This window comes from Hakea prostrata, chromosome 10 (genome assembly GCF_041222555.1).
Source record: "Hakea prostrata isolate BN-2017 chromosome 10, UWA_Hpros_2, whole genome shotgun sequence".
Taxonomy (NCBI): domain Eukaryota; kingdom Viridiplantae; phylum Streptophyta; class Magnoliopsida; order Proteales; family Proteaceae; genus Hakea; species Hakea prostrata.
The window spans coordinates 806,056-823,762 of record NC_142609.1 but is presented as its reverse complement, the minus strand read 5'-3'; the positions used below and the strand labels follow the sequence as shown (position 1 = coordinate 823,762).

The 17,707-nt window shown below is 38.0% G+C and overlaps 2 protein-coding genes across 2 annotated transcripts; one reads left to right on the top strand and one right to left on the bottom strand.

Moving 5' to 3' along the window:
* Window positions 1–3,285: 3,285 nt before the first annotated feature.
* LOC149001302 (ubiquitin-ribosomal protein eS31 fusion protein) lies at window positions 3,286–4,346 on the top strand. The gene has a single exon (XM_089137719.1). It carries the CDS (start codon window positions 3,348–3,350, stop codon window positions 3,816–3,818), a length of 471 nt encoding a protein of 156 aa, XP_088993845.1. The 5' UTR covers window positions 3,286–3,347; the 3' UTR covers window positions 3,819–4,346.
* A 1,422-nt stretch (window positions 4,347–5,768) lies between these two features.
* LOC149001301 (myosin-12-like) lies at window positions 5,769–17,358 on the bottom strand. Its single transcript, XM_089137718.1, has 40 exons — window positions 17,102–17,358; window positions 16,826–16,954; window positions 16,266–16,409; window positions 16,015–16,160; window positions 15,770–15,926; window positions 15,625–15,683; window positions 15,387–15,546; window positions 15,135–15,284; window positions 14,868–15,004; window positions 14,619–14,765; window positions 13,619–13,720; window positions 13,490–13,547; window positions 13,290–13,391; window positions 13,130–13,167; window positions 12,703–12,829; window positions 12,447–12,617; window positions 12,226–12,357; window positions 12,023–12,129; window positions 11,644–11,704; window positions 11,358–11,535; window positions 11,050–11,255; window positions 10,784–10,903; window positions 10,513–10,611; window positions 10,064–10,279; window positions 9,835–9,974; window positions 9,643–9,744; window positions 9,135–9,249; window positions 9,010–9,057; window positions 8,844–8,903; window positions 8,573–8,743; window positions 8,321–8,476; window positions 8,017–8,223; window positions 7,789–7,935; window positions 7,628–7,698; window positions 7,376–7,475; window positions 7,218–7,274; window positions 7,070–7,126; window positions 6,870–6,950; window positions 6,477–6,559; window positions 5,769–6,354 (listed from the first exon to the last, which is right to left on the bottom strand). Exons 1-40 carry the CDS (start codon window positions 17,102–17,104, stop codon window positions 6,231–6,233), a joined length of 4,668 nt encoding a protein of 1,555 aa, XP_088993844.1. The 5' UTR covers window positions 17,105–17,358; the 3' UTR covers window positions 5,769–6,230.
* Window positions 17,359–17,707: the final 349 nt, after the last annotated feature.

The following is a 17,707-nucleotide window of genomic DNA, read 5'->3' as shown; positions in this document are numbered from 1 at the left end:
TTTCCTAGGGGAGGTCTAGGGTTTGCACTCACTCCGCGGCATTAATGTTTAAAGCTCCTCTAAGGATCTTGGATTTGCACCCACTCAGCGGCATTAATATTTAATTCTCCCCTGAGGATCTTAGGTTTGCATGCAATCGTGGTGCACGCAAGTGAATCTCGGATCCAAAAAATAATAATAATTATTATTAAATTATAAAATGTTTAAAAATGATTTTTTTTTTTTAAAAACAATCTAAATTGATTGTAAAAAAAAAAATCTCTTGAGTTATTTGAATATGATGGATCTTTCCAGTGCTTCAGAGGAAAATTATGTCTCGTTACAACCTGACCGCATCAATGTTGGTGGAGATTGATATTAATTCATGGTTGAATCAAGGGAACAATACCCTTAAAACCCTAAAATTTTCTAAGAAAATGAATAGAAAATAAATGAATTTGTATGTCATCATCAATATCTTTCACTTAGTCCCCATCAATGTGTTCAGCCATATATACAGTGGACCCTGCAATAATATTGCAACACATGATATCTTATATTTCCTTTGTCTTCATTTGATTTTTTATCTTCTTTCATCTTTTTTGCCATATTTTCTTCAATTAACATTTTTTTTGGTAAGCTTATTTCTTTAAATTGACATCAACTTAAGGGGGTCAGCTAAATGTCTAGTAGACCTAGCCTATAATTGTATTCTAGCACATAATATATTTTTATCTCATTTGTTTTTATTTGAATATTCTTGGATAGATGACCTTTCAACATAAAATTCATTTTTTTTCTACATACACTATTTAACAAAGCACTTTTAATTGTTTTTGTTATTAATAATAAAAAATAATTAAAAAAAAAAACCCAAGAAAACCACCATACATGTCCTCAACATATGAGATACCTTTCGATAGAGTGATTACCAAAAAAAAAAAAAAACTTTCGATAGAGTGATATTTTTTAAATGAATTTGATTAATTTCTAATGAATCAGATTGAACCTCTTAGGTAATAAATTATTGTTAACAAAAAGTTAGAATTTCGTTTGAGAGAGAATTCTTTCACATACAGATTCGCGAGTGAGAGATGTATATTAATATTATATGAATTACAATTCAAATATTTGAATTTGAACTGAAACTTGTTAACATTCAAACTCTACAACTTGTTGATACTTTAACTATAACTCAAACTCTTATTGATCAGTTAAAGATAAGATCAATTGAAGATAGAACTAATATGGTGGATTTGAATTTGAATTTGAATTTAAAGATTTATCTTTACACAAAATAAAAAAACTAAGTCTTGGACTTGAGGATATCATATGTATCAGTTGGGATTCCAAAGAAAGTACAACTCAGCTCACTTTGCTGGGGGTTATACACAACCTAATATAAAAATTTTCTTACAAGTTTCGATTAATACTGTTTTTTTTTTTTATACTAAATTAATATTGATTTGGATTATTGAATTGTTATGGGAGCATGTGCAAATTTAACAAGATGGAGGAGAATTTGACCAACATATAGGCCACAAGGAAATCCAACTCAGTTGTAATTAGGGAGGTGAATAAAACTCTGTTGACTCAGTCCGACCCAAACTCACCCTGAACCCAATTCAATCTTAGTAAGATGTTTTCAAATCGAAAGGCAGACTTGGATTACAAAATAATGAACCCTATCAAAATCGGTCGGGTTCAGGACTAGCCCTCGGGCCAATCCAACCTAGTCTTAAGTTGAAAATCAATGGTTGAGATCGAGATTTCGATCAGATTTTCGATCAAACGGTTCGCTAAACATTCCTACACATTTAATTGGCTGAACTGAAACAAAATGCTTATCTTATTTATAAAGAAAAATAAATAAATAAACAAATAATAAAGAAAAGAGGAAAAAATGACTCTTCCAGCTTCCAACAGTGAATGCGAATGGGGGTAGGCTGGGCTGGGCTTTATCCAGCCCAATGTATAGCAAATTTAGGGTTCAGTTATTCTTTTCTCCATTGACATCATATATAAGTTTTACCAACTAAATCGTCAGATGAATTTTGAAGCTCCAAAATATCATGGATTCATGTATATTACTTCAATATTAGTCATTACATTAATTTCCTTTGGGGTTGATCATCAAGCAGCTTTTGAAAACCATTATTTCACGCATGAAGTGAAGTAATCCAACTTTTATAGAATCCAACAACGTGGCTGATCACCTGACTTTCCAAGCAGCATTTCTTTTCTTTAGACAAGGTCACAAAAATTATCAACTGGTTGAGAGGAGTAAGACGGGAGAGAGCATTGGAAATGTGTATTATCACAAGGATCGGCTGGTAAACTTGGCATGACGAGAAGATAGGAAAGGACTTTTCTAGGTCAAATAAGCATATCACCGCTTAAATAATGTCAAGAATGAAGAGGAGAGGCAAAGATCTTCAGCTTTTGGTGTTTTGATTAACAGAGTAGGGTCTCAATTGAGGTATGGAAGAAGACATGGAGCTATGCCCAAAATCCAAAATTTCTTATGAAGGACAGTAGCAAATGGCCTATCATGTGGTGAAGCTTTTCAAAGAAGAAGCATCAAACTGCCTCTTAATTGTTGTAATCGTGGCGATAATTAAGAAACCATCCATCATATTCTCTGCTACTGCCCTTTTGCACAAGTCACGTGGTTTGGCATCCTCTATCTGTAAATTACTATGCAGCATAAATCTAACATTTGCACCCTTTGTTTGTTGAAATAAACGTGGGTAAATCGTACCAAAAAAGAGAAAATATTTGAAAAAACAAAATTTTCCATAACATCGTAAGGTGTCTAAGGAAGCTTGTAAGTGGCATGCTAACTTTCGCTTTTTATATATAAGAAAATTAGGGATACCGATATTTCATATGCTATCGATAAGAATTAAAACCATAATCTTTCCATTGATAAGAGAGGTTCTTAATCATTTCACTAACCTCCAGGCCCACGTTTATTTTTTTCACCGTCCCTTCTCCCCCACCCCATTACATATGAAGTTTATCCGTTTATTGATGCTCATAGAAGTGGATCTAACCATGGAAAAGTTTGAACCAAGAAAAACAATGGAAAAGTTTCATGGGCAGAGTAGTTTACGATCGGCCAAACCGGCTACTTGGTTCAAAAACTCCATACATGAGAATGCCTGGCCAATCCGGTTGAACCATACGAACTGCAAAAGAACCAACGTGGTTTGGAGAGGACCGTTTCGTAATTCCGTTTGCAGATCTTGGAAACCCTAGAGTTATATTAGGGTACTCTATTCATCGCGGAGGCCAAAGGGCATCGTCTCGAGAGGTTACGAAGGTTGCGAAGGTTGCGAAGGTTGCAGAGCTCTGAAGTTTCGAAGATGCAGATCTTCGTGAAAACCCTAACGGGGAAGACCATCACCCTCGAGGTGGAGTCTTCCGATACGATCGATAATGTGAAGGCAAAGATTCAAGACAAGGAGGGTATTCCTCCCGATCAGCAGCGTCTCATATTCGCCGGAAAGCAGCTCGAGGATGGAAGAACCCTCGCCGATTACAACATCCAGAAGGAGTCGACCCTTCACTTGGTTCTCCGTCTCAGGGGAGGAGCTAAGAAGCGAAAGAAGAAGACCTACACCAAGCCAAAGAAGATCAAGCACAAGAAGAAGAAGGTTAAGCTCGCCGTTCTTCAATTCTATAAGGTGGATGATTCGGGTAAGGTTCAGAGGCTCAGGAAGGAGTGCCCTAATGCTGAGTGTGGCGCCGGAACCTTCATGGCCAACCATTTCGATCGTCACTACTGCGGCAAGTGCGGACTTACCTATGTCTATCAGAAGGCTGGTGGTGATTGAGCGGGAGATAATGACGGCGTTTATAGGGAGTATTCGTACTCCTCGAATTCGGTAGAACTTTTACTTTCAGATTGATTTTGTTGCTGCTTTTGAACTTATTCCCTCTCCCCTTTTTTTTTTTTTTTCGTAATTTTGAGGTTGAAGAGTCTGAACATGCGTATGGGTTACCAGAATAGCAATTCCTTTTAATTCCTACTTTATCGCAAATTTTAAAATTACTTTAGCAGTTTTATGAGTCGAGATTGGAGACGTGTTAGGGGACTTGCCTTCATGGCGTGTGTTTTGTCCATTCAAGATATCTGGCAAAAGTCTCCACCCATCTTCAAAGGGAGATTGATGCCTTGATGGTTTCATAGTCAATATAGTCAATATGATCCAGTCGAAGCATTCATAAATCTTGGTTAAGGGTCTAATACACATGAGATTAAATTTCTCTTTGAGAATTTCCTGAATCCTTTCCTTATCGTCCATTTTCTTGAAATTGTTTGTAATTTGTAAAACCATTCGACTCTAACAGCGACTCCTCCCCTGTTCGCAACGTTACGTTCTGTTCAGCTTGGGATTGGGTTCTTGTAAAGCCGCCAGAATTCGTATGGCATAGTCCTTCTATTGAGTGTTCACCATCTTGGTTGAATGCAAATACTGGCATGGTAAGGCAACCCATCGTCGATAACACTAACACAAACACAAACAGATGCATGGCAAGGCAGCCTGACAATTTTGTTATCTGCTTAGCTTGGTTGATTTGTCATTGATTGCCATAGAGAGTCTGCTCAAAAAGACACAATCAAAGAATGTAAATGCCAACGCAGCCACTTAAACGACTTGAGAATATGTGGTTGTGCATCTGTTAATCTTTATGCGTGGGAACTGTGTATGGATGTTCATCTGATTAAACGCTTTTCTGCTGCATTTACCATTTCTGCGAGAGAACACTCTTTAACAGTTTAGATAAGTGATCAAATGATTCTTTTAGGTGGGTCTCTTAGTGATTGCTAAAATCTGTGCATATCAGAGCACTGTCAAATGATTCTTTTAGGTGGGTCTCTTAGTGATTGCTAAAATCTGTGCATATCAGAGCACTGGCACCCCAAATTCATTCTCGATTTGAACGATGGTGCTTGAAGGACCTCATTACTCCCCCACCCGGTATAATCGTCCTCAACTCCTCCTAAAGTAAAGTAGAGTAACCTGAATGCAAATGGACATTGAAGTATTGAACACATTGTTGCTGCTTGGGTTTGTACTCATCTTTAGTTTAAACTTTGCTTGGTTGCCCATTTGACCAGAAACAAGCTCTCCTTGAGTTCATAACTATTTCTTGTAAGCGCTTTGAGGAGGCCTGATTCACTCTCGGTTCCATGGCGTCAGTGGCCTTAAATCTCTTTCTTTGTGTTTGCCGAGAGTACTTTAAACTTTGCTGCAAAGACCAAGGATTTATTTCGCACGCATTGCATTGATACTATCCTATTGACCTAAGAAAAGGGAAAAAAATCCTATCCTATTTGTGTGACTTTTTTCGTGGGTCTCTTCCTTCCATTACGGATTTCAGAAAGCAAAAACCCAAGAAGGTTTTGTAGGATGCACAAAGAATTCAAGATGTTTAATGGTAGTTTCGTATGTCTCAAAATGGCTTAGTAATGGCATATCTGCACATCTCCCTGAGATAAGTATGTAATGAGGGATATTGTTTCTCTTCCAATCTCTCGAACACATTGGTGAAACAAAACAGAGTAGCCACCACCTCCGTTTGTTCCTTCATTACTTACAGGTAAATGAAGACATCTGTGACAGTATACTGGCAACTGATCAACTTGTTACCAGGAGTATAGAAGGATGTTAAGACTCCGTCAAGATATATGTGTCAAATATTTGGAGGAACATTCAATGTCTGAATCATTACTGCATCCCCTTTTTCTTACACAAAAAAGAAGAGAGAAGTCTAGAAAGGATAGAAGGGGGTGTTGGGGGTTACAGTGTTGATGTTCTCCGAGCCTTGCGGTTATGAGAACCCACTGAAAATTTAGGACGTTGGAAAGACATTCAATAACAAGAATCTCTCCCTTCTTTTTCTTTTGGCATTCTTTAGTTACAATTCGAAAATCAATACAAAGCCTTAAAAATGATCTGAAATCATGTTCGTCATTACAACAACCAACTCTCAGTGAACAATTACAATGGCACACCACACCCCAAAAGAAGAAAAAAAATTTACAATGGCACACTTGGAAAAAGCCAAATAAGCTGGGCAAAGCCGCCAAATTAGAAAAAACCAGAGAACTAAGAATGGGACTTTACAATTTACAGTGTGAACAAAACTCACTCACCCATTGGTTAGGGGAAGGAAAGAATAATAAATTACAATACCACTATTGTTTTATCCGGATGATACTGGGAAAATGAATGAGAATTTTAATCTGTGTGTTGTACCAGGAAATGGAACTCAGAATTCTGACGGAGTAGCAATGGGGGATCAATATTGGAAAGGCTGATGTCGGGAAAGGATCTCAAGAGCTCTTCTGGAGAGAAAGGAACGCTGAAAATTGACCCAAAAACAATTCGCATTAATATCAGAAATTGTCTCTAAATCATGCAATAAAATGTTACTTTGTTTACGAGGAGTTTTAGATAGTGTGTCCAGGGTCTTAGATTGATTACCTTGAGTCAACATCAAGCAAGAAAGAATTATTTGGCATGCTACTTGACTCTTCTGTCATCAATGCTCTCATCTTGCCAATTACCTGGAACATCCATCAATGAAATTTTAAAATAAGGTTCCAGTTTGGAATTTTTCAATAAGATGATTGAAGTAAGAATTCCAGGCGCAGAAATCTAAGGGTTGCATGGCATCAGGTTCTGTTTATGGAAAACAAAATGATGGTAGTTGGTGATTGTTGAGCTATCGGCTACTTTCTATGTGACACAAATAGGAGAGAAGTTACAGACACATTCTCTTTCCCCACGAATCTGAAAATTCTGACATAATTGCAGAAGCATGATAAAGACGCCTAATCAAGTTAGTGGATAAATTTTTTTATTAGAATGACTTACATCTGGAGATAGTCCTTGGGATCCATATTTGTCGTCCCAGAACATCGTTCCGATGCGATAAATTTGTGGAATGCTCAGTACCTGAAAAAATCATGAGGTGGGTGTTATCGTAATGAAATATGCCCCTTCTAATGGAACAGCCATGTAAATTGAGCAGCTCAACAATTTTACATAGGACCAATCAATGCAAGGCAAATTACCGGACAGATTTCACTTGTGATCTCATCCAAGGATTTATGAGGCTTTTGGAGTGAAACCTGCCAAAGGGAACAAAATGAAATGCAAGTTAGTCAACAAGTCTTTACACTCAAAATCGAGTAGTAGTCAAATCCTCTGGGGATTACATACCAGAAACCCAGCGGCCTGCCTTATGTGCTGTAGTTCATCCCATGAGGATCCAGAGAACTGCAATATGCAAGATTTTCAGTTCTTTTGTAACACATTGAAGGGGGGGGGGAGTTTTGGTCACGGTATCCATCCAATATTTTCACAGGGCAAAGTCATACCTGGGCTGTTGCTTTGGAGCACCACTGCTCCAATTCTTGCAAGCCAGCTTTTACATATTCTCCATTGCTAAATGAGCAACACTCTCGGCGGAGCAATAAGCTGAAGAACTAAACTATTACTTTTTGCCATTCAAAGAGATAAGGGGAAGGGAAAAAAGAAGAAGATCATAGAATCAAGCTATTTCTAGTTGCTTTTCCATGTCTAAATCCTATATAGAAGACCTTCTACATAGAAATGGATAAACTACAAACCTGTTAAAAAGCTGCACATTTATGAAGGAGAACACCTGACAGAAAGTCTTCCTTATGATTATGTCAGGGACCTGCCCATCACAAAAAGTAATTACAAAGAGGTTAGGACTCCCCTTTTGGCACCCTCTTAAAATAGTATATGAGTGATTAGTTTTACATACATAATTCTCTGACATTGTAGCTAACGCATGATCCAGGCTTCCTACAATGCTTTGCCAGTGTATGCTTGTTGCTTGTTTTGCAGCTAAATTAGATTGAGTTTTTTTGGAGGATCCTCTTATCGATCTGGCTCTTGCTGATCTTGGTGCCTGCAGTTGCAGTTGAGAATTTATTCCTAGGTAGTTTCGGTCCTTTTCAATTCATATATTCATGCTTATACAAATGCGTACCTGTATGCACAGGTTCAACAGTGGACTGATCTCTTTCTTCAAACTGTCACGGATCATCCCGTATATTTTCTCAATGCATGCAGTCAGATGTTGCTTAAACAGGAGGGCAGGGTATTTAGCTTCAACTCGAGACTGTAATTCTGGTTTGCCTACCATTCCACTGTACCCACTCGAAATTCCCATGCCTGAGGGAGATGCACGAAGTCCCTGAGATAAGAAGTATATATCATCTTAAGTTAGCTATTCATTATTTTTTTTTTGTACTAAAGAAATGAATTTTAAAAGAGCACTGGATAACTTTTACCTGTGCCATTCTACCAAACAGGGTTGTAGGTGAGGTCCGAGCACGCTCTGAAGCTTTTTTTGGTGTGCTGCTTGCCTTGAGCGTATTTTGCACAAGAAATAGTAGTGTCGAAGTTGTTGAGAGCCAATAGGAAAGATCACTAATGTTTTCCTGAGTCTGCAAGGAAGTATTCAGGAAGTCACTCCCATGTGTCAAACCCAATTCATCAGTCAAACAACATATTTGATAGGCTCGTAACAGGGAAAGGACTACCTCAATAGATGACCGGATAGTATGAATTATGCGATCAAAAATGTTTGTCTTGTCTGCTTCAAATGATCTCCACTGTAGAAGTGCTTTAAAGACAATGCACGCAGCTGTAGGTCTGTTCTTGTCAAATCGTTTATCTTCCATGAGGCACCTTATCAGTGTGTCATGGTTTTCCTGGTTACAAGAGGAAAAAAACAAAGCATCCAACACATGAGATTGTCTGATGTGCTCAAGTTCATCTAAAGATTCCCTACATGTGGGTTTGAATGCGTACATGTTGCCTATCCGTTAGAGATTTTTGTTTGCTTAAGGCGGTTGGGGGAGGCACCAGCTCCTGAAAACAAACTTACTCATTGTAAATAAATTACAAGATGATTGGGGAGAGAATTAGCAAGTATTCTTCTACTATGAAGAAGCTCATCTGATAGTAATACACATACCTTTATCATCTTTTGTTCTTCCGTTGTTTGATATCCATTTTCAAGAATCTGCAACATGATAAAAGTCAACCATTGAAAAAGCATAGTTAGTCTTATGATAAAAGACAGACAGACTGTGACTGCACCTTGGAGCCCTTTGGCTGCATCTGTTCAGGAGCAACTATTTGCTGCACTGCAACTGGTGTCTGATGGCGTAGCAGCTCGTTTTCTGATTCCAACTTCGCAATCTTATCCTTGAGGCTGGATAAAATTGAAACTGGTAAGAGTATTGCAACGTTGGCCCTCTTTGAACCATAAGATTCAAGAAGGGACTTGGGAACTTTATTGTAATCCAATACCAAGTTTAGCTTAACCCTTTCAAGTTTCAATAACTAAGTTAAATACATGAAAGTAAATTACTAAACTGACATTACTGAATTCCTATTGTTAAGAACTTTTCAAAGACTATATAATGCATTATTATTTCTCTTCCTAGGACATTTCTAGGAATTTTCTGCAGTGATTGATCCTTCAAGCAAATTCAAGCACATTGACATCAGAATTTATTTTTTCCCCCTTGTTTTTAATTACTGTTTGCAAACATAGACATGTGAAAGCAATCCATTCGGTCCAGAGTCTGAGCAGAAATCTCACGTGTTCATTTCTTCAGAGAGTTCTTCATTTGTTGATGCAGCCAAAGCCTGTTGACGTAGAACCTGATTCTCAGACTCCAAGTTTGACATGTTCAATTCTAGTCTGGATAAAGGTAAACATAAGAACAAGTCAAAACCCTACATGGAACATACAGTATTCAACTTGAGTAGGAATTTAAGGATCCTTAGGTACCGTTCAATAGACTCTTGAAGCTGGGAGATTCTGGAATGTGATTTTTCTATTTCTTCAAGCCTTGCTTCACTCTCCTTTTTGACCTCAGTGTACCTGGTTTCAAATTCTTCAACCCTCCCCTTCAACTCAATTAGTTCACCCTGTATATTTGGAATCCATATTTAGTATGTTTCAAGAGATTGATTTCTAGAGCACAGAATTTGCAGTTGCTGAGGTTTTTGCTTGTTACCTCCAGTTCCTCGTTACGATTAGTCAGGAAGTCTAGCTTAGTATTGTCTACAACAGGAACTTCTTTAATGACAGGGGGTGCTTGTTCAATAGCTATCCTTGCTGCTTCCTTTTCCCTGATAATTGCTGCATGAGCTTCATCTAACTGCCCTTGCATTTCGTGCAAAGCAGATTGAAGCTTTGTAATTTCTTGTGCCTTTGCTTCTTCAAGGTCAATCTACAAGAACACAACTTATCATCTACCAAATCAACGAAGGACAACAGTCACTTAAGTATGTCCTCCCATCTTGATCAGTGTAAAATACAAAACCTATCATTATGAATTAAGAACCACTAGATTCAGCACTCACATATACTACAAATGCCTTAAACAGGGGCTAAACAAACTCTACTTGTATTACTACTAAACCATAATAAGTGTTCCTACAAATAAAGTGAAAAAGATTGTACCCTCATATGCTTTTCAATATCTAATCGCCATGTGAGCTCTTCAACCCGTTTTTCCAGCTTATCCTTAGCTTCTCTAAGCGCTCCTGTGTCTCTAGCAGCCTGCATTGGAAAACGACCAAGTAGAATTCTTTACGTTTTTAAAACGCTTCTTTCTATATAACTATTATAAATAAAGATAAAGATTTTCTTTAGATAGACATCAACAAAAAAATGGCTTGGCATTTTTCTCAGAGAAAAGTACAAGTTATTGGTGCCTTTAAACAGTGCTCACCACTCTGAGTTTTCTAAGCTCCTTCCTTGCTACCCTTCCTCTCCAGAGACACTGAAGTGTAAGAGTGGCCTTTTGTTTCTGCTTATAAGCAGAAAATGCTTGGAATCTACGCCATTGAGTCTGTAACAAGCAAGCATTGATAATTAAATAATTTGGCTTAACATCATTCCTAAAATTTTGTCATTCATTCTCTGAATCCTACTTTCAAAAACAAAAAGAAAATAAGAAAAACATAAAAAGAACTCCATGGTAGAGAGCGTTACTACCTGAATAACTATTGCAGCCTTGGTTCTCCTCCTGTGCCTAAATTCTTTATGAGCTGCCAGTGCACGCATCCCAGTTTGAATAATTATTGCTGATGCTCGTTGCTCCTTGAAAGCTTTTCTGGCTGCATGAGCACGTGCATGCTTCTGTATATGGATTGAAGCATATTCTCTTCTCATATATTCATATAGTTTGCGTGCAAGCCGACCTGTAAAATGCAGCGCAAAATGGAAGTCAGCTCATAGTTCTTCTCGTGATGACTATTTCCTTCCATTTGGCATTGTAAAATATAATATTTAAAATGTGAAACCTCTCCAAATTTTCTGCCAACGAATTGTAGCATGTCGTAAAGTAATAAACTCTTTCCGAGCGAGGTATGTTTGGATTTGCCTCTGGATACGTCTTGCAGCGTTAGCCAAGACCTCAATTCTTCGGGCATCAAGTTCAGCCATCTGCCCAGCTCTAAGGAATACCTTTGTCTTCCCAATCTGAGATTAGAAAAATGTAGTGGATCAATTAACTCAACTTCTTTCCTGCGAATATAGGAGATGATCCCACATTTTGTTATTATGTCAAATATCATCTTGTAAGTATACCTGGTAGCCCTTCAATCCCATTCTCTCACAGAGAGCTGCACAGGCTGTTTTCTCATCAGACCTGAAAAGGAAGATTAAAGAAAAAAGAAAAAAAGTAGTGATATATCAGAATCAGCGCACAAGCATCCAAGCTGAAAGGATTCTATGAGCTCCAATAAAGGCAAAGACTAACTGATACAAAGAATCAAACTGAACTTGCTTAGCAGAACGTAGCTGATTACATTACTCAGACTAGGGTTTCAGTTTCATCTCTAGCATGCTATGAATCACCCTATAGCTTAAAGTTTGCAAATTTATCCATCTTATGCAAAAGCATGATGGCAAAGTTAAAATTAAAAAAAAAATATATATATATATATATATATTTCAAGTGTCATACCCATCCAAAATATCTGGAGCTAGCATTCCAAACCGATCAAGGAATTCATCAAATGTTCTCTTTGTTGGATATCCAGCACAGCTTATTCTAATAGCCTCTAGCACACCCTGCCAGTGACAATAAGAGAGAGGTTTATTAGTTGTAAAGACTATTTTAAGACGAAACTCTTTGGATTGGGTTGTATTCTGAAGTAAGGACCTTACCCCACATCTCAACTGGTTTAGAACATTGAAGTTCTCAAATATTCCAGGTTTTAGAACAGTGTTGGGCTTGACACATCTGATGTAATGTGGCTCCGTAGTGTTCAGAGTTTCCATTAAAGCTTGCAGTTGTTGCTGAAGCAATGTTGAAGTAAGAAAGGAATTAGAGACCAGGAGGTCTAAGAAATGATGTTTATGCCTTGAATCTGTGGATTTTTACTCACCTTGAAGCGGGTACCGATTGAAGAGAATTTGGATTGCTTTGAACTTTCCTCAGGTAAAGGGGGGAAGAGATTTGCTACAAAATGGCATCTGGAAGCATCTAATAGAGCTTGATGTTCTGCCACAACATAATCCTTGTTTTTGTCCAAGAAATGATCTGCTTGATAGGTAACCTGTTTGATAGTCTCATTAAAAGGAGGATAACTACATTTTATAGCAAGGAAATTTAACAAAATATTGATTTTAGAATTTGCTTACATCTCCAGCATAATGGTTGATGGTGAAATCCGTTCGAGCAAGCTTAGGCTTGCTGAAGCGCTTGTTGTTTTTGTATGTCTGGTACATCTTTTGTGCAAATGTCTCATGGGTTGACTTGGGAAACATACTGCACATGATTTAAATAAATAATCACTAACATTCTTAATACTGTTATGTTTTACACTATCTTATCACTTCAGGAGGGATGAAGAGAGAATTGTCCATGGGGAAGAGATAGAAGCCTATGAAGGTTTCTGCAATGACCACAGTCGAGCAGTAAATAAGATAACATGTGGCCAGTAAATAACATAACAGTGTGCTCCCATCTGAACTAAGGATTGGTAATTTTGGGTTTGGTAGCTGGTTCACTACTTAGACCTCATATACCAATGGCACCATGTCCATTTGAATTGAAGAGAATGCATACCATGCTTCATCAAGGAGTGCGATTATTCCTCCAGGTTTCTGCATACAGGAAATTGTCAGTATTCCAACAAATCTTTCCCTTTTGCCACACTTCCTTTTATGAGTATATGGAAGCTGACATAGAATAGTGATAGTTGTACGTCGAATAGCCTGAAAATTACCTTTTCTATAAGATCCAAAACATCTTGGTTATCTACAAATTCAACATAACTCCAGTCAATCTCTTCCCTTGTGTACTCTTCTTGCTCCATTTTAAATACATGCTGTAATTGTAAATGCTTATCAGGGATCAATAGCTGTGTAGTGAAAGCATACTATTTTCTTAGTGTAAACTGTACTGAGGAGTGTAGGCTGGACCTACTTGATTAAAATGCTGTTGCAACTTTTCATTGGTGAAGTTGATACATAGCTGCTCAAAACTACCAGACAAATATACAGTCAAATAAAAGCTTTAGTATCCATATTATGAACAATGTGAGACCTACACTACCTGTTGACTTTGAAGGTTTCGAAACCATAGATGTCAAGGACTCCAATTATGTTGACTGCATTAGGATCTTGACCAATTGAATTGTTGATTTTATCCACAAGCCTGCCAGAGTTCAGTAAAATGAGCATAGAAATGTAGAAGAAATATTATGGGCCATTATTTTATCAAGTAAACATATCAGATCAGATTGGACTAGTAAATTCTATGAACTGACATGGTAGTGCTTAGCATAGAATTTTTTTTTTGGGGGGGGGGGGGGGAATTTCCAAAAAAAGAAAAGTATATTGGAACTTATCAGTTGGATATATGCTTAGAATAGAAAACTATCTTACTTAGTTTACTCCTTTCCTAATTGTAATTTGTAGACTCATATTAGAAGTAAGAAGGGTTGACAAAACAAAACTTGAACTATCTATTTACCTAGAATTCTAATGAGTGCAAAGAGGGGAAAAGGACAAGAGAGAGAGAGAGAGAAAAATGGAAAACAGAAGTTATTAAGAGATTGAAAGAAGAAAAAAAGGCCAAGCCCCTCTACTTTAACGTCTTTGATGCACCACGACTGAAAAATAATATACCGTTTCACCCAAAGCAAAAAGTTCATATGAGCAAAGCAGTCAACTTTTTATGGTTATTTCAGCTTAGGGCCTACTGAACTCCGTGAAACTTTTCACTTAGCTTCAGTAGTTTCTTTATCCTCTAATGATTAATTTTAGTTTAGTGTCATGGTAGCAAATGTTATAGGTACACATGACATGATTTAAGAAATTTTAACATGGCTGAATTTTACAAATTGCTGTCCTGGAATGCTCATGAATCTGAGTGAGTCCTATAATGATTAATTTTAGGTTAGTTTCACGATTGCAAATGTTATTGGTACACATGACATGATTTAAGAAATTTTAGCATGGCTAAATTTTACAAATTGCTCTACTGGAATGCTCATGAGTCTGATTGATCTTGCAAAAGTTAACTTTGTTAAGGCAGCAGTTATTGCACTCACCAGTCGAATAATCTTGAGTAGACAGTCTTTGCCAACGCATCACGGTTTAATGCCGCTGCAGCTGGATCAAGAGGTTTTGTAATGTTACCATCAGGAGTAACTATTACACGCTTACAGAGTGAATCTTCAAGGGCCTTCTCATCACACCTGGATAGAAGTGATTTAAGTTATATCAACAGAGGCACAGATAAAGTACTCTGCATTGAATTAGCTGAGAGTTCATCATCGTCCAAAGACAAAGATTCACACATTAGAAGCTCTGCAGCTGTTTGAAGATGGTAGCGTGATTTATCATCTTTCAATTTCGAAGAATCAACTTCATTCCCTTTCATGAATTCAATGTTCCCAAGATGGAGGATTGCAGCCACAACACTGAATATTGCATCCTGTATGAGAAACAGTAATGAAATGTCAATGTGGGCGGATTACAGGCATTTTACATGGGAAGAGAGAGAGTCAACGTGGATGGATTACAGGCATTTTATGTAGGGGAAGAGAGAGACTTAGGCATATTACCTGTTCTTCTTGGCTGATTCCTACAACATCCATGGCATGCCTAGTCTCCAGATATTCTTGCGCATCATTCACATTTGCTACTTCATAACAGTTTGTTTGGTTTAGGTAGTGGAATGTTCTTGGGTCTGCCAACTTGTATTTCTTGGCATCCTGGGAAGGGGGTTCTATTAGATAAACTGACTCCATAACTTATCACATTGTAAGGCTTTTATAACTCTGGAGCTATTTATGATTAAGGGCAGGACATGTTACCTCTGGTGGTGCCGCACAGAGCATGTAAAAGCAATGGTAGTTCCTCTCCGGATCATTAACCTGACAAACACGAGAGCGTTCCAGAAGATATGTGCGGACAGCAGCTCCAGAAATCTTCCCTTGTTTATCGAATTGGATCTCAACAAATTTACCAAAGCGACTGCCACCCACATTCCTCAGTTTAAGTACATTGGATGCAGCTGTGGAAACAGAGCGAGAGGGGGTCTGAATTTCTCACCTGGAGTTATTGTTCTTTACAGTTTTGGCATTCCCAAATGCTTCCAAGACAGGATTGGACTGAAAAAATAGTGACACATAGTTCATCAAGCTTCTGCAAGGCAACCTCATATAGATATAACTTGAAGTCTAGAGCCCATTCTCACCTCTAAAACTTGTTGCTCAACTGTCCTTCCCTCGGTTCCTGATCTTCCCCCCATGAATGCGAGATATCTCATGAGCATCTTTGTGGTTTCTGTTTTACCAGCCCCACTCTCTCCACTAACCAAGATGGATTGGCTTCCTTGGTCATTGATCATTGCCCTGACAAGTAGAATAAAAGAAACCAACCATATATATTAAATCATCTGTTTCCCATGATGATTGTTCCACCCAAATATCAGTACAGTACCTGTAACAAGCATCTGCAACAGCAAAAAGATGGGGACTGAGTTCACCAAAAGTAGCTCCTTTGTACTGCTCCATCATGTGGACATCATACAGGTGTGGTAACCTCCGGAAAGGGTTAACTGCAATTAAAATGCTTCCTGTGTAGGTCTGAATTTCCAGAATTCTAATTAGATCGATGTTGCCCAAGTAATTTTTTAACTCAGAAGTTGGAACATCAACTGATTAACTTTTTTTACTAGTTGCTATACTCACATATATTTCATTGAGAGCAAAGCGGGAAGCCAGATTTTGCAGAACTCCCGGTTCATGTAGGTAAGCTAATTTGGTCATGTCATCGACTCCAGCTGGAGGTGCCTCTGTGTCTTTTGGATAAATGCTTGACAAGTTGGCAGTAATCTAACATACAAATTGAAGCAAAAATTGATTAATTTCCTTGAGCTAGTATAGAAAATTCCCAGCACCATTTTAATGGATACTTCTGCTGATGGTCATTCTGGTAGAGCTGCCCAGCAACACAAGCGACGTGTAGCCAACCCTCTCAGTCGGGGTAAAGTTCGGCTTAGTTGAGTTGATATTGAACAAGTTTTTATCAGTAAAACAGATCTTTACCAATTGGAAACCCAAAAGACCTATATTTATGGGCATCTAAGCATTAATATCGTGTTATTTCTGGAACTGTAAGGATTTAAATTGGTTGAATTGGATTCTTTTATAAACTAAATATTCCATCTGGAAGCTGCAACTTGAAACAATTGAAAATTTACAATTCAGCGGGAACTACAGTGGAGAAACGAGAAAACACTCTAGCTTACCGTTTTTCCATTTACGGTGACTATGGTGGCATCGTTGCCTTTTATTTCTACCACTTCTCCATCAATCCATGCATCGACTGGATCCTCTGCCCAAACATGGGATCCGACAACGATATTAACTGGAGTTCCCTGCACCAGCAAAAAACCATAAAAAGATATAATCAATAAATCTATAACGTGCTAAATTTATCAAAATCGAAATGAACTTCAGAACTTTTAGATAAGGATCCGATGAATCTTCATCATCATCATCATCATCTTCCTTGAGAAGCTTACCATAATTGAATAGTTAGTTATCTGATGACCATCGGACTTTGGATTCAGAGAAAGTGAGAAGAAAGAAGCAGCAGCAGGAATAGTTGGGATGAGAACAGCAGAGTTTATAAAAAAAAAAAAAGTGTAATGGAGTGGTGGATTGCAGAGAATAATGATTTACAAATAAAAAGAAGGCGAGACAGTGAAAAGGAGAAGGAGAAGAGCGAGATGGTATGGTGATGCTGATGGTATTTGCTAACTCAAAAAAAGCTTTACCCCCGCCCCCATGAGAGAAAGAAAGGGAGGAGAAAAAAAAAAAAAAAAAGCAGAGCCCGCCAACATTTCTTTTATTTATTTATTTTAATTTTTTTTCCTGAGGAAGGGGGAGATATTCCACGTAGGATGATGACATGGCATCTACTTTGGATTTGTCGGTCAGTCGGTCAGATGGTCGGTCCTGTCATCCCTGGGTGGGTGGACCAGTCGTTTACGCAACGAATTACGTGCGCCTCTTGGACCTATCGCTTTATGAGGACCGTCCGATCAAATGGTTTAGGTCTTTTCTACGGTGGATATTGTTGGTTTACTGTAACATTGCACGGTCCTGGCTGTACTGTGGAAATTTTA